The sequence below is a fragment of the Aythya fuligula genome, chromosome 4, assembly GCF_009819795.1.
Source record: "Aythya fuligula isolate bAytFul2 chromosome 4, bAytFul2.pri, whole genome shotgun sequence".
Taxonomy (NCBI): Eukaryota; Metazoa; Chordata; class Aves; order Anseriformes; family Anatidae; genus Aythya; species Aythya fuligula.
In genome coordinates this window covers 12,083,209-12,098,852 of record NC_045562.1, presented here as the reverse complement: position 1 = coordinate 12,098,852, position 15,644 = coordinate 12,083,209, and the positions used below count along the sequence as shown (strand labels likewise).

General features: G+C 54.8%; 1 protein-coding gene across 1 annotated transcript; it reads left to right on the top strand.

Moving 5' to 3' along the window:
• The first annotated feature begins 9,781 nt into the window (after nt 1-9,781).
• On the top strand, nt 9,782-14,685 carry DUSP4 (dual specificity phosphatase 4). The gene is made up of 4 exons (XM_032187065.1): nt 9,782-10,229; nt 13,218-13,354; nt 13,505-13,724; nt 13,841-14,685. The coding sequence occupies exons 1-4, from the start codon at nt 9,782-9,784 to the stop codon at nt 14,224-14,226; spliced, it is 1,191 nt and encodes a 396-aa protein (XP_032042956.1). The 3' UTR covers nt 14,227-14,685.
• Nucleotides 14,686-15,644: the final 959 nt, after the last annotated feature.

Here is a 15,644-nt window from a genome sequence, read left to right as displayed (position 1 = left end):
CCAGGATGGACAGCTCTGAACAGCCCTTCCGCCAGGGATTTCCCTTTCCTCTTTTATCTTATACCATGCTCCTAACCCCAGGAGGAGTCTCGAGTGGAACAGAAGCCAGCACACCACATGGGGAGGGCGCAGGGACCCACAGTGGGTTGCAGTCACCCTGATGGCTTTGCCATCAGTGGGGGATCCCAAGGACTAATCCTGATTAATGAGGTTCCCTTAGCGTGGCGGTAACTCAGCTGAGGTCCCTGCTTCTGGGTAAATTGTTTCGGCTTCCCTTCTTCAAACGAAGCCTCCTGGTGGCATCACTGATGCTGGCAGATGGCCCTGCCCCTCCCTCGGGAAGATCCTGCGAGCCCCTGTTTCCATCGTGGTGGTCTCAGGGCTACCTCTGTGAAAAATTGCTGGGCCGTTGTCTTAAGGCATCGTTTGAGAGCAGCGCTGCTGTGGCTTAACCCTGCAGGCAGCTCAGCACCACGCAGCACACCCCAATCCCCTTTGGATGAGGGAAAGAATTGGAGAGAAAATTCCTGTCCTGGCTCTGTCCCCTCCCAGCTCCTCACCGGCAGGGTGGTACGAAAGGCAGAAAAGTCCTCGGCTTAGTGTAAGCACTGCTCTGCAGCAACTAAACATCAGCATTGTCCTCATCCCAAACCCAAAACACAGCACCACACCAGCTGCTGGGAGGGAAACTAACTCCATCTCAGCCAACACCAGGACAAATGCACTGAGGATGTGGTTTTCCACACCTTTCCCGGGGGGCTGGTGGTTCCTCCTTTCTTTTCCTTCCTCTTTCCTGCACTTTGCCACCATTGCCCTGACCTTTGGCGAGCCCCTAGGGCCCTGCTGTTGGCCTCCCTTCCTCTTCCCCTTCGCATTTCCCCGTGTTAGGGTTTCCTTGTGCTCAGCATCACTGCTCACTGCGCTTTCCCTCAGCCACTGAGTAGTAGTTGCACCAAGGATGCTGAAAGAGTTAGAGGAAATGTTTCATTTTTTAAAATAAAACAAGAAAAAAAAATATCCTACCCAGGGAAAGTCCCCCCAGGAGGACCAGGTTGGACAGCTCTCCTGTAGCTTCTCCCTGCTGAAATGAAAATGTGGGGTGAAAGTGGATGTTTCTGAGGATTTCTCCTGCCCTGGGACCACGCTGCCTGGCAGCAGAGAAGGGTTTTGGTGTAGGGCTGGGGGAGCGTGGTGCCTTGGTGCCCACCCTCGCAGTGCCTCCTCCTGGCTTTCATCTGGCGTGGCTGAAGTCGCCTTCCCGAGTAAGTCTGGCAGGACCTGGTGCCGAGGGAGGCAGGCTGCTCGCGCTGGCCTCTGCTATCTGCCAGCTGTCCTGGCTAAACAGATGGCTGGGGCTGCGTCGCCGGAGCCGTGCGCTGGGGGTGTGTGGCAGTGATGCTGAAAACAGGCAAGAACACACCCAAGGACTGACATTTGCAATGCATACACGTCTGTGTGTGCACATGGCTTGACTCACACGTTTATTTTGCTTCATGTAAGCTTGAAATGATACGTAAAGCTTGCTAGAGACCTCCTATTCATTCCTTTTTCCATTTGGAGGTGATCATTTTGTCACTTCTCCCTTTACTACCATCATCCACCAGCGAATGTGTGTTGGCAGCACACATCCACCAGCACAGACGTGCACAGGTTATGTCTTAGGTCTTACAAGCCATGAGCTCACCAGGCTGGAGCTCAGAATGGCAGGGTTTGAAGAATTATCAACCTGGAGAGTGCTCACACATCACGGGAGGACTTCCAGAAATTGCTTCCATCCCTTGAGAAGAGAGTGGTGCTACCCAGCGTCTTTCTCAGAAGATGATGTGCCGACAGAATTATTAGGTGATATTTTACATTAATTAGTGAGCAGCACTCTCTGGAAGCTGAGTAGAGACCTGTTTATGCATCCTTTGTGTGATAACGCAAACAGGCTGCAAAAAAAGGGGCAATATTTTTCTGAACCAACTTGGCAAAATTAACCCTTGTTCTGGTCAGTTAATTCAGGGCAAGTTTCCCAAAGAAAGCAGCAAGCAAAATGCTATTTTTCTGCTCCCACGGCTGGAGGGAGGGAGGCACGAAATGCCCTTCTCTTCCAGGCCAGAAGCACGGAGGAGCAGCAAAGCAAGGAAGTGGTGAGTTCAAAGCCAGCCCGAGGAGGTGGCTCTTGCCCCAGGAAGCGGAGGAACTCCTTGCTGCAGGATGCTGCGGACGCCGAGCATTTGCATGAGTTCAAAAAGCACCTCGGTCTACTCATGGAGGAAACATCTACGGAAGGTTGCTGGGGACAGAGATCCCAGTGCCGGCTCAGGAAGTCCCCTGGGCACAAATTGCCTGAGACCAGAGGAGTCACCTGGGAAGCGCTGGCTCGCCTGCCCTGGTCTGTGCTGTTTGCAAGGCGCATTTGCAACCAGGTCATCAGTGTAGGTGGACGTTTTGTACCCCTACATTATGGTTGGAGCTCAAGCATCCCTTCAGGGCTCCCAGTGCTGTTGGGTTGGCCAGGACATGTACTGAAGCCACCTGATTAGCAGAAAATCCTACTGTATCTGCCGTTCCTGTTCCAAAACAAGGGGCGGAAGGAGAATGCTTCTCAAGGAGATTTTTGGGGTCTTAAGCTCTTGCCAGCCACGCTTTGGCAGGAGATGCAAATCACAGGAGTCTGAGAGAGCTGTCGAGCCTGGCTTTACATTCCTCTGCAGGGACAGACCCTTGCCAGCAAAGGTTTCCCATCCCCGTGCCCTCCTGGAGAAGGCCCAGCTTCGACGTCCAGCGGGGGTGCTGGGGGCAAAGCCCGTGAAGCCCTCCGCAGACAGGAGGATCTGACGCATTTTGTGGGTGACTCAGTGCCTGATGTGCTCCGACAGGAGGTGAATCAGCCACGGGGCTCTGCTGGGGGCGCAGAGGAAATCTCCACAGCAGCTGCGGTCACATCTGAGCCCCCGGGCCATCCGTGCTTGACCCTACGGCTGCTTCATCTCTGGTGGGGACCAGCGGGGCATGACAGGCCAGGGCCACGTGTCCCCTCTGGATTTCTGTGGAAAGCTCAGCGGGAGCTGAAAGCATCTGTGAGGCAGGGAAGGGAGATGAGCCAAGAGCACAAAGGAGGCCCACAGAGTTTCTCCTCTTGCCATGGCCTCCCATGAATGGCTGGGATGCTCAGGTGTCCGTGGGTGCCAGCAGAGCTGCCCTGAGGGATCTTGGCAGAAGCAGTGGTCTCCAATTGCTTGCAGAGCCGAGGCTGGAAGGTGATGGAGAAAATAAACAACCTGCCTTTAAACTGGAACCTGATTTGGGATTTTGTCTGGTCGCAATTATAATGACTGCTTCTTTGTGCCTCAGGAGTCATTTCTGGGTTTGAAACCACTTTTTATATATGGCTGTAATTATCTCGAGGGGGATCCCAGGCAAGGATCGGGCCATGCCCACCAGGTGAGACCCACACAGACATGTCTATGCTAGCTTTGCTTTGGCCATTTTGACCCAAGACAACTTGACAGCAACTTGACAATTAATTGAGCATTAATATTAGGGAGGAACATACAGAAACAGGGCCAGTGCATGCCATTTGGATTCGGGGTGCTCTTGCATCCTCTGAACATTTCTGGCTCGGCAGTCTCCCTGTGTCTAACAACACTTAATCAGCTTTGCTTCAAGGCATTTATCCTACTGGTGTTGAACCTCTCTAGGCATGCACGGGATCCTGCAGCCAGGCATTCCTCTGGTGAACGCCGTGCATGATCTGGCACTTTGGGGATCAGAAGTGGGTGCAAGGGATGAGCCACGTGCACCCAGTGTGCCTCTATGAGGCACAAAAATCACCCGTCCCTCAGTATAGTTTGAAGGGGAGTCCCACCTGCTGCTGACATACAACGATGTGCCTTTTCACTGCTGCTCCAAAGCTCAGCTCTGGTCCACTGTTATATTCGTAGGAATTAGTGCGAGATTTGTCATTCATGGTCTGCCTGTACGAGTCTGACACGATGTATAAATAGGCTGCAGCCACGCTTATATAACAGCGTCTTATTTCTGATCCTAAGCCAACGGGAAAAAATGTCTCTTCTCCAACTCCTTCTTCCCAGCAACAAGCATTACCCAAAGCCCAGCTTCAGCCCTGTCGTAGAGGCCCAAATCTCACCCAAACACCGGGAGATTTAAGGGAGGTGTTTCTCTTGCCATTTGCAAACAGTGATGGCCCTAAAGGAGGCCTCTGCTGGGATCTGCAGGCCTGTGATTGAACACTGAACTGGGGCCAGCCAGCTTTCGGGAGTGAGCTCTGGCTTCACACGTGATCGATCCAACGGGCGTTAGAGGCAGAAAGTCACAGGTTGTGTTAAAGATTAAGTGCTGCCACATGCCTTACTGGTTTCCACCACAATAATTTCCAAGGCTGGTCCCTTGCACTGAATCTGTCTTGCAGCACACCGAGAGGAGGGGATCAGCTTGCTCTTCTGTGGCTCTGCTGCGATGCCAAATTCTGCGGCCGAAAATATCGGTTTAATCCCCGAGGGAAGCCCTTGAAATTTTGGGATTTTCCCTTATGCTTGTTTTATACACCTCGCTTCTCCAGCTGTTTGATAACCCATGGGCATCATACCATGAATACAGACCGTGTGCAGCCTGATGTCAGGAACGTGACCGGCGTCGGGGCTTTTGGAGAAGGCAGGAGAGCAGAAGGAGGTGGGCACAGGGCACTGATGGGTCCTGGCAGCTGGCACAGCACGAAGGATGCATCAGAAAATGACTAAAAGTCAAGGCCAGCTTGTGCCAGCTCCTGTGTCAGGAGGTAGCTTACTGGTGTGGATTGGCCTTGTCCACCAGGACTGTAGAAATGTTCAGCAGTGAGCATTATTTCATTTCCAGCAGTGAACATTTTGTTTCCAGCCCAACCAGAGCTGGAGTGACATGTTAGATCCGCCGGCCCTCACCCACTGCCTGGTCCTTGGAAATGCCCCCAGCAGCCAGCCCCTAAACACCGCAGCGTGTGTCCCCCTGCACCTTTCCACCAAACTAAGCAGACCCTAAACAAAGGGCATGGGCATTTTGAGGAGGCAATTACAGCAATTAAGCCTGATGTGGAGCTCCCCACCCCCATGCAGCCCGAATTAAGAGCCTCAGCTAATCACCTAGCAGTAGCTATATCCTCCTAAAATCCTACTCCTGTTCATTGACTCTGCTGGATTAGAGCTCTTATTTTTCACCCGATGTGGTTTGAGTCGCTTTGACTTTTGCAGGAAGGGAGGAGGCGGTGGCAAAAGACAAGGTAGAGGGGGAGTGATCCAAACCAGAAGCAGAAGGTGGTTTGGACCACTTTGCATCTGGCTAATTTGAGTGTCCTGCCCCAATCAGCTTTGCATAGGCAAAAACCAGCTGCAGCCATGTGAGCGTACGGAGCACCCATGGCTCTTCTGAGAAAGGGCTCCTTTGCCTTCAGCAGCTCCTTTGCCTTCCTTTTCCATCCCCTCACCTATACAGATTAGGAGCCCAGTTATTAGTCTCCTGCCTGGCTGATTTACAGCTGATTTCTCCACGAATATAAACCCTCACTCTTTCACCTACTGCAGGGCAGGAGCAAGAACACTGCTTCGTGAGATAAAATCTGTAGGGCGGTTCACCGGAGGAGGGATTATGAACACAGGCAGAGAGCAGAGAAAGCAGACTTGGCAGGGCTTCTTGCATTTTTTGCGTGCTGTCAGAGGCTTTTGGGTTGTTGTTCAGGGCTTTGCAGTTTAAGTTTTCCTCCTAATATCTAACCTAAATCTCCCCTCCTTCAATTTAAAACCACTCCGCCTTGTCCTGTCATTATCTGCCCGAGCAAAAAGTTGCACTCCATCCTTTTTATAAGCCCCCTTTAAGTACTGAAAAGCTGCAATGGGGTCACCCTGGAGCCTTCTCTTCCTCAGGCTGGACATCCCCAGATCTCCCAGCCTTTCTGCTTTGTGGCATTGGGTTTAAAATAAAAGCATGTCCAGGGTGACTTGAAGCATGCATGTCACGGGCTTAGCAAGCCCACGGGAAGGCAGTGCAGGTGGGGCCAAGTCACGACCTGCGTCCAGGTACTCCCCTCACTTCCAGGTTGTCTCATGCTCGGCCAGAGGGAGCTGAGGGAGAGGAGAACCCTGGAAGTGAGCACGATCCCCTCCTCCACCATCTCATCCGACATTGCATAATTTTCCCTTTAGCCTCCCTAGACAGGTTCATTGCAATTCCCCTGCATTAATATGCAAGCATGCCCTAAAGAAAAAGAGAGCATGAATGTATTAACGTGACTCTGTTAACTCTTCCACTGCTGCACTGCCCTTCACGGAGGGGGAGATGCAAAAATAGTGAGAGAGATGCCGAGAAGAGCACAGCGAGGTGCTGCACGGGGACAAAAGGGAGCAATGACCCCGCTGCACTCCAGCAGGGCTAGGTGTTGTGGGTGAGCACAGCCCTGCGAGCTGTAGGACCTCAATTCCTCCTTTCTTTTGTGGCACAGACTTTCTGGGCACAACGGGACGAATCACGCAGCCCTTCAGCTAACAGCTGGGAGCTGCTGAGGGGCGATGGCAGCTTCCTTACGCTGCAGCTTCTGCCACACGCCTGTGCCGCGAAGCAGGCGCACAGCTCCGTGCTTCCTCCATACAGCTGGCAGATTGTCTGACCAGGAGGAAGGAGGGAGCCAGGCTCTCGGGAAAACTGCATCTTGACGAAATACCAGCCTGTCTTCAAGCCCAGGTGGCTCCAAGGCAGGCGCATCTGCTGGGGAGCTGAGACACAGGGAGTGGAGCAGCGTGCCAGCACCCCACACGTGTGCAGTGGGGCCAGGAGCCAGGGGAGGAGAGCCAGGAAAGCCAGGAGGAGCCCAGGGGGCTTGCTGGACTCAGCAGCTGCCCCCAGCAGCCCTTGGCCACCTGGGGGAATCGTGTTTCAACGTTTCCCTGGGCATTTAGATAGCCAAGCAAATTGGTATCTATTGGCTGGCAAATTTACAGCCTGGCTCTAATTTGGTTTTCACTTCCACAGTGAGACGAAGTGTAAATTCCTTTTCCTTAATTCAAGGTACACGCTGACATTTAATCATCCAAATATGTGCCTCTCTGACAATTCATTTCCCTCCAGCCTCCTTCCACAATTGCCTCTCCTGGCCAGGGCACTATAAAAGATGATTCTTTGAATCCGTTGTGAAGGAAATGAATGCCTCTCGTGCTCCCTCCTCGTCCCTCTCCCTCCTCCCCCACCCCACCCCTTCTCTCTTGTTGTTTGTTTTCCAGCAGGATATATTTCAGGTTGCATTACAGAGATGCCATTTGCCAGGAACTTTAACTTTCGCACTTCCCCAAGACTGCAAAGTCAGGAAATGAAGCTGTGTGGCCTTCTCTCTCCCCCAACACCTCCCTTTCCTCACGTAATCGCATTGCCTCTTTTGCCTTGTGGTTTCTGCCGTGCAAGCTTTTCTGATGGCTCGTGGTTGTCCCGTTGAGCCGATTGTGGCAAGGGAGAGCCCTACAGAGGTAGATCCTGGCTGGGTGACATCAGCTTGGTATGGTTTTGACGCTCTACCTTTGGGTGCACTACCATAGCATCAGTGCCATACATGGCCAACAAGGAGAACGGCTGTGAGGACGCCTGGTGTAGGTGCACGATGGCATTCCCAGCAGCCTGGCCGGGTGCATTTTATCTTCCACTAAGTCCAAGCTGGAAACCCGCCACCTCCTTAAAGACATAAAGAGATGAACAGCTGGGAGTGGAACAAAAACACGTGGAAGCACTTGGAAGTCATCAGAGGCATGGGCACATGCATGTATATCCACACTCCATCCTGAAATAATATCTTCCATCAGTGCTCATGAAAACAGCCAGGGACAGGTAGCCAAATTTCTTCCTTCTTCTTCTACCAATGTCAGTGTTCGCTCCCTTTCCCACCTCAGACCAGTTTGGTCCACATAGGAAAAACTAGGATGTCAGGCCCTGGCTTCAAGGACATATTGCCGGCCCTTGGTCAGGCAATTTTAGTATCAAAGCAGGAGCTAATAGTGCAGAAGGCACTGAAGACAGCAGTCTAGCTTATCGCATGGGGGTGGTTGACATCTCCCCAAGAGGAACAAAGAAAAAGGCACATCTGGGCATTAGCTCTCGAGTAAAATGTCCTGAGACACATTCACCAGTCCAACTTGAGTTCAGGTCACATTGGTATGAGAGTGTGATTTTGAATTAGGTTGAAATCACATTCTCATTTTGAGCGTTTTGATCTTATTGATAGCTGTACTTGAAGGAAGAAAGCATATCCCTGGCCTCTCGCTGGCAAGTCAGTGTCTGGCTTACATCAGTAGAAACGGGTTTCTTCTTTCCTTGTGTCTGATTCATGTCGGAGTAGAGCAAACCAAGCTTCCATCCCTGCTGTGTTAGGCAACAGGTTCAAATACGTTCATGGAGGGGGTGTATCACATAAAGGGCACCTATGCGTGCCCCACAGCCAGCCTGGTTTGGCTCTCCTGGAGAAGGGTTGGCACGGCACAGGAAAGCCACGAGTGCAAGGAGCAGGCTGACACATGCAGGGGAGAACCTGGCAGCGGTCAGAGAACAGGCTGTAAGGGAGAGGCAGATCCAGGCCACAGGACTGGCACCAGCTTTAGGTCTTCAACGCGCACGGTAGGCTGGATCCCTCCCAGGAAGGCACACACAGCAAGGTGTTGCCTCTCCTTACCCAAATAAAGAGCTAATGTGCGCGCAGAGGAGGGGAATTGAGCCCGCCTGTTCAAATGCTGCCCTCTGTGGAAAGCAATGACTGGGGCAGATGGGCTTGGATAAACCCTTAACCTTTCTGTCGCTATGTCCAGGTCCATGTAGTGGTAGACGGGCACCTTCTGGCGCTCTCTGAAGCAGACATTAGGGACTGGTAGTGCCTGTTTTCAGGAAATGACCCAGGCACTGCTACTGACATTTTTTTGCAGGGTTTTGCAGCAAAGCTTTGCTTTGAAAGCAGCCCCACAGAGGAATTCAGGATTAAATGACCGGCGGTGTTTGGGTGCTGGTTACGGGAAGGTCCTCCGGGCAGCACTTCGGGGCTGCGAATTCACTTCTGTATTTTAGCCTGGTATGGGGCTCCTCCGCGTAGGGAATGGAAACAGAGAGCCTTCCAGGGGGCCGAGGGCTTTGGTGTTGTGCTCTGACAAAGGAAAAGCGTGGCGGCGGCGGGCGTTTTGTCAGAGGGACTAAACTCCTGCGGAGCTTTGGGGAAGGGTTGGTGCCGCCTGCATTGCAGGCTGGTCAGGCATGAAGGAGAGCCACGGGACAAAGAAGCGTGTGCGTGTGTGTACATGTGTGTACATGTGTGTGCATGTGTGTGTGTGCGTGTGTGTGTGTGCGTGTGTGTGCTGTGTGCGCGCACGTGTGAGCCCACGTGCCCGCGGGGTGTGCGCGTAAAGGGGGGGGCACAAAGCAGGGGGCGAGCCCCCTGGGGGGTCCCCACGGGGGATGGCGGTGTCCACGCGGGGCTCCCGTGGAGCCGCCCCCTGCCCTCTCCCCTCCCGCCGCCCTTCCCCATTCACAAAAAAAGCCCCCGGGCGGGAAGATGGCCGGCGCGCGGAGCCGCCTTGTCGTGGGTTTCTTTTTTTTTATGAATGGAGGCGGTGACGTCAGCACCTCCCGCCCCTTCCCGCGCGCCCCGTCCATTCATGCGGCCGGCGCCGCACGGCGGGGCGGGGCGGGCAGGGGGGGTAGTAAAGGGACGGAGGCGCCGGGGGGGCGCGGGGACGGGGATAGGGACGGGGACAGGGACAGGGACAGGGCCACCGCCGCCAGCATGGTGGCCACCGAGGGGCTGCGGGAGATGGAGGGCAGCGCGCTGCGGCGCCTGGTGGGCCGCGACGAGGCGAGCCCCGGGCCCGGCGGAGGTGGCCCCGGGGGCTCCTCCGGTGGCCCCGGGGGCTCCTCCGGTGGCCCCGGGCGGTGCCTGGTGCTGGACTGCCGCCCCTTCCTGGCGCACAGCGCCGGCCACATCCGCGGGGCGCTCAACGTGCGCTGCAACACGATCGTGCGGCGGAGGGCCAAGGGGGCCGTGAGCCTGGAGCAGATCCTGCCGGCCGAGGGCGAGGTGCGGGCGCGGCTGCGGGCCGGGCTGTACGCCGCCGTGGTGGTCTACGACGAGCGCAGCCCCCGCGCCGAGGCCCTGCGCGACGACAGCACCGTGGCGCTGGTGGTGCGCGCCCTCCGTCGCGACTCGGCGCGCGCCGACATCCGCCTGCTCGCAGGTACCGGGGGAAGGGGGGAGAAAGGGGGGGTCCCGCCGCTCAGCCCCCCCGAGCTTCTCAGCCTCCTGACCCCCGCCTGTCCCCGGGGCGAGCCCCCGCTCCCCGAGGTGCCCGGACCGCGGGGGTGGCGGCTGGGGGGCACAGCCGTGGGGTGGGGGGCTCCCGGGGGGCGCAGGGGGAGGCAGCAGGGCTGAGCGAGCCCCTCGGCGCTGCCCAGGGCTGATTGCTCTCGGTCCTGGGGGCGAGGGGCAAAATCCGTGGGCCCAAGGTGCAGCAAGTGGAAGAGGGAGGATCGCCCCCTCTTTGTGCGAGTTCATCCCCGGCTTGGTGGTACAGAGAAGGGACTTGCGCCTACACGCACAAAAACCCACCCAAAATCATAACCCTGCTGGCATGCCAGTGCCCCCCTGCAGTGGGGAGACCCCCGGTATCGCCTCTGTGCTCCTTTCACCACTACAGCAGCAACCGGGGCTTCTCCCCCCTCTTCCTCAATGCTCTCAGCATCAGCATGTGTTAAACGAGGCGCTGCAAACAGTTGGAGTTGCTGGTCCTGAGGGTTGCCATAAGATTATTTAGGGGAGGAGGGTGCTCAGCTGGGTTCCTGGATGAGCTCTGTGTTTTTTTATTTTATTTTATTTTATTTTATTTTATTTTATTTTATTTTATTTTATTTTATTTTATTTTATTTTATTTTATTTTATTTTATTTTATTTTATTTTATTTTATTTTATTTATCACAACCTGAGAGTGAGTTTATTCCCCGGTTTACTTACAGCAGGGGTGAGCACGGAGCAGCAGATCCATTAAGGGGGTTGATGATAGATGGAGGAGCTAACGCTTCTGTCGTGCCAGCTACAGTAAAAACAGCAGGAGCTGTGCTGAGGCTGCGATACGGTGCCCTGCTGAGGGAGGGCTCGCACAGCGAGTGCTCGCGGGGGGAAAGCACTGCTGGGTGCTCTGCCGTGAGCTGTCACAGCGCTGGGAGCTGTGCGTGTGGCAGGAAATGCCGTTCTTCACCAATGGCCTGGGTCAGTTGAGGGCTTCTGATGCTTCCATTGTTCTCGAGTGAGGTTGTTTGGGGTTACTGATCCTGTATTTCTAAGGAAAAAGCAAACAAAAATGTTGTTTTGAGGAACAGGCTCTTAGAAGCTGTCCCAGCACTTGAAACCTCTTGCTCGTGTGGAACTACTCGAATGATCCAGCTTGCTCTGCTTTTGTATTACCCATGTTAACCTAGCACTGTGTGTGTCTAAATGCAAATTTATTGGGTTCAGGGCACAGAAGACCCAGACCTGTTGTATTTAAGCCAGGTTTCTGCTGGGCTCCCTGTTAAACAGCCCAGCCAGGTGTTTGATGATGGACACGTGTACAGTGTGGTCCCTGGGCAAGGAATCCTGCAGGGGCCTGCAGACCCTTTTGCATGTACAGCCGGGCATCTCGTGGTCAGAGGTGATAACGGGGAACAGCCCAAAGGGAACTGCACAGCGCTGGATGGAGCTGCTGAACGTGGTGCCTCACTAATCGGGCTTTAGGTCCGATGAGAAACGTTCAGGAGAAACCCTTGACTTGTTGAAGGGGTCACGTTGCCTATCCAAGGAGGAAACTCATTTTCCCACACAACCACCTTGGGATGGTGTGATGGCCACGAGAGGGGGATCTGGTAGATCCAGGAGAAGGTGTCTGTAATGGACACTTGTTTTTTGGGTGCTCCTCCAAGTCTGACCAACAGGACTGCCAAGCACTGTCAGTTTCTGGAAAGGCAGCCACCACAAACTGCCCTGCTCACAGGAGTGGGTCAGTGCACGTTTAGTGGTGTATATGCATTTTGCTGCTTTAAGGGACCAAAATCCTTCCTGGTGGAGGGGAAGGAAGCCACAAAGGACACCGAGGTGCTGGACTGGTCTCTAGCTGCCAGAGGATTCCTGGGTGGCTTTGCTGGATCCGCTTGCATCCAGCTGGGAGCTCATATTCTCGTTCCTGCTGGTCTTTGGAGCACCCAGCCTTGCTCAGTGCAGTCTTAGAGCGAAGGTGTGGCAGGGACTATGTGTCCTGCTACGCGTGCTCTGACAGGCTCAAATCTGCAAGCCCAGACCCCACAGCTGGGGGTGTCTGCAGCATCCATCCTGGAGCACGGGGCTTTGTCCAGCTAGATCCCTGCGGTGACAGTACAACACCCAATTTCTTGTTTTTTAGGCTCAAGATCAGACTCTCCAAGGATGTCAGGGTTGTTGATCTGATTTGAATGAACGCAGGATATTTCCCCCGAGGTGTTTATCTGCGGCCACTACCGCAGTTTCCCTGTCCCAGGAAGCCCACAGGTGGCAGCTCTGGTTTGCCTGCCCATTAGGGAGAGATCAGGGGTCACCCCTGCTCATCTCCCTGGCGGTGGGTCGGGGCAGCAAGCTGTCCTTTCACTGGCACTCCTCAGGAGGCAGTGGACATCTCTCTCTGGAGAGCAGCTGTGCTGTGGTGGTAGCGCTGCCATACCCAGACAGTGCCCGTGATCCCCTAGCCTGTTGCTCTGCTGGCTCTGGGATGGAGGGTTCGGCTGGGACAGCGGAAAACCTTGATTTTGGGAGGGTTTTGTGGCAGAACTACCACGTCTGAGAAAGCCGAAAATTGAACGGTCTGTGGTGTGGAAAGCCACTGAGGTCGGGATGCTGGCAGCAAGTCCTCTCTCCATTGCCTTCGAGAGCACTGTCCCTGGTGAGAGGATTAGGATGCCTGTCTGTAGGGGGCTAAACCCTATAAACCCTAATTTGGGCAGCCAGGAGCGTTGAAGAGCCATGGCCCAGGGGAATAGCTGGGCTTCAGGGATTCCCCCCTACCTGCCAGGAGCCCGGCTGCCCACCCTGGGGCAGGAGGCCACGATTCATTGCTGCAGCATCATCTGGTGGCGAGGGGAGCGCTGAGGTGCCTCAGCTCCAGCTCTGCCGCTCTGCCCTGCTGTGAGCGCGGCTCTAACACCTCTGGTCTCTCTTCCTGCAGGGGGTTATGAGCGCTTCGCCTCGGAGTATCCTGAGTTCTGTGCCAAAACCAAGACCCTGAGCAGTATTTCACCCCTCAGCAGCGCCGAGCCCCTGGATTTGGGCTTCAGTTCCTGCGGGACTCCCCTTCACGACCAGGTGGGTCCAGAAACCCCACGTGCAGCGGGTTTGCCCGCTCCCTGCTTGCCTTCCCTCATTGCAGTCGGGTCCTGCTTCAGCCTCCCGGCCCTTCCCCAGCCGGCGTTGTGTCCTGCCCCGTGCTCACCAGCCGTTTTTCCTCTCCACCAGGGTGGCCCCGTGGAAATCCTTCCCTTCCTCTACCTGGGCAGCGCCCACCACGCCGCGCGGCGGGACACGCTGGACGCGCTGGGCATCACGGCGCTGCTCAACGTCTCCTCCGACTGCCCCAACCACTTCGAGGGGCACTACCAGTACAAGTGCATCCCCGTGGAGGACAACCACAAAGCCGACATCAGCTCCTGGTTCATGGAGGCCATCGAGTACATCGGTGAGTGCCTGCTCGGAGCTGCTGCGCCCGTGTTTTCCGTGTTTTTTCACCTATTTGGGTCAGGGGCTGGGCTCGTTGGAGGGGTGCCCGCCTCACGTCTCCCTCTTGCCCTGCAGACTCGGTGAAGGAGTGCTGCGGCCGGGTCCTCGTCCACTGCCAGGCTGGCATCTCCCGCTCGGCCACCATCTGCCTGGCCTACCTGATGATGAAGAAGCGCGTCAAGCTGGAGGAGGCCTTCGAATTCGTCAAGCAGCGCCGCAGCATCATCTCCCCCAACTTCAGCTTCATGGGGCAGCTGCTGCAGTTCGAGTCTCAGGTGTTGGCCACCTCCTGCGCCGTGGAAGCCGCCAGCCCCTCGGGGACATTGCGGGAGCGGGGCAAGGCCGCCTCCACCCCCAACTCCCAGTTTGTCTTCAGCTTCCCCGTCTCCGTGGGCGTCCACGCCGCCCCCAGCAGCCTCCCGTACCTGCACAGCCCCATCACGATGTCCCCCAGCTGTTAGCTCAGGGTCCGAGGCCAGCCAGGCAGATGGGGGCGGCGTGGGGAGGGCGGGCGAGCAGGGAGCCCTGTAAGGTTAAGCAATAGTGCTGGACACTGCCACTCACCCCGGACTCGATGTCTTTTTTTTTCATAGAGAAATTTCTTACCTCATCTCATCTTTTATTGCTTTTTATGTCCTGAAAGCATGGAAGTCGTGAGAGCCACAAACCCTGACATTGGCCAGGCGCGGTTTTGGGGGAGGAAAAAAAAAAAAAAAGTACACTGGGTTTCCTGAAGTGCCTGGTCTTCATCTCTTTCCATCCCGATTCTGCTGTATTACAAACACACCTCCCTTCCCATCCCATTGCTACCCCTACCTTATTTGGCTTTTCCCTCTGGGTTGAAAAGGGAGCACAGATTATTTTTATTGCCCGGGACTCTTCTTGCATGGAGACGCAGGTGCATGGGGTAGGTGCTGCTTACCTGAGCTGGAGCAACAGGCGCTGCTGCTGCAGGCAGGGCTTCGGGGCCAGCAGGAGCAGTGAGAGCAGAGTGCCTGCGGTCAGCCTCACCTCTGACAGCGCCTGAAGAGGCACTGCAAGAGCTAGCAGGCAACCCGAGTCGTTGTCTGAGCCCATTCCTGGGGGAAGAGCAGCCTCTGCGGCCAGGAGTCCAGAGTCTTCCGAGAGAGCATGGAAGGGGAGATGCAGTGCTAAGTGATGCGTGGTTTTTGTTTTTTTTTTTTTTTGGCCACTGTGGGTCTCTGGTTCCCATACAAATTCTGCCAAGCCTCCTGTAGTTTAAACAAGAGAAAGAAGGGGTAAGGGCAGCAACCCAGGCTGTTGATTCCTCTGACTGCTGTCCTCCAGCTGTTGTTTTCGAGATTTTCCCACTCCGTGACCAGTGCATGCCACAGGCCAGGCTCCTTGCACAGCACTCATCCACCTGAGCTGGGCTGTAGGGTCTCAGTCACCCGTGCACCTCTGCTTGTGGCCCAAGCCCAGAAAATGCCTCGTCTTCAACCCACATGTGTAGCCTTACCTCTTTCCCCCTCAGCCCAATCCAACGTAAGCTGCCTGTGTGGCTGGTGTACATATGTATGGTTTTGTTCCTTTTATTTTGTAATTATTATTTTTTTTTTGTAGAAATCAACTTTTTATTTATTGCCTGAGGGAGGGAGAAAACAAAACTGTTTGGAGAAAATAATAAAATGGTTTTCAACAGCTGTGTCCGGAGCGGGTTTGTCTGAAGGCCACGGGGAGCGTCTCCTCCCTGAGCAGCAGTTTGTGCAAACACTCAGCTTTTACAGAGCAACTGTTAAAAATGTATTTATTGAGTTTTAAACTATTACAAGTATTGCAGATCAGACATTTAGCCAAGCACATTTATAATTCAAACTCAGTTGTTACAACGATGTTACCTACGGTCCACCATGTAGAT

Excerpts from the sequence above, each read along its gene's own strand:
- DUSP4 (XM_032187065.1), top strand. The coding sequence starts at position 9,782 with ATGGTGGCCACCGAGGGGCTGCGGGAGATGGAGGGCAGCGCGCTGCGG. Across the intron at positions 13,355-13,504 it reads GGACTCCCCTTCACGACCAG|GGTGGCCCCGTGGAAATCCT; the intron begins GTGGGTCCAGAA and ends CCTCTCCACCAG. Across the intron at positions 13,725-13,840 it reads GGAGGCCATCGAGTACATCG|ACTCGGTGAAGGAGTGCTGC; the intron begins GTGAGTGCCTGC and ends CTTGCCCTGCAG.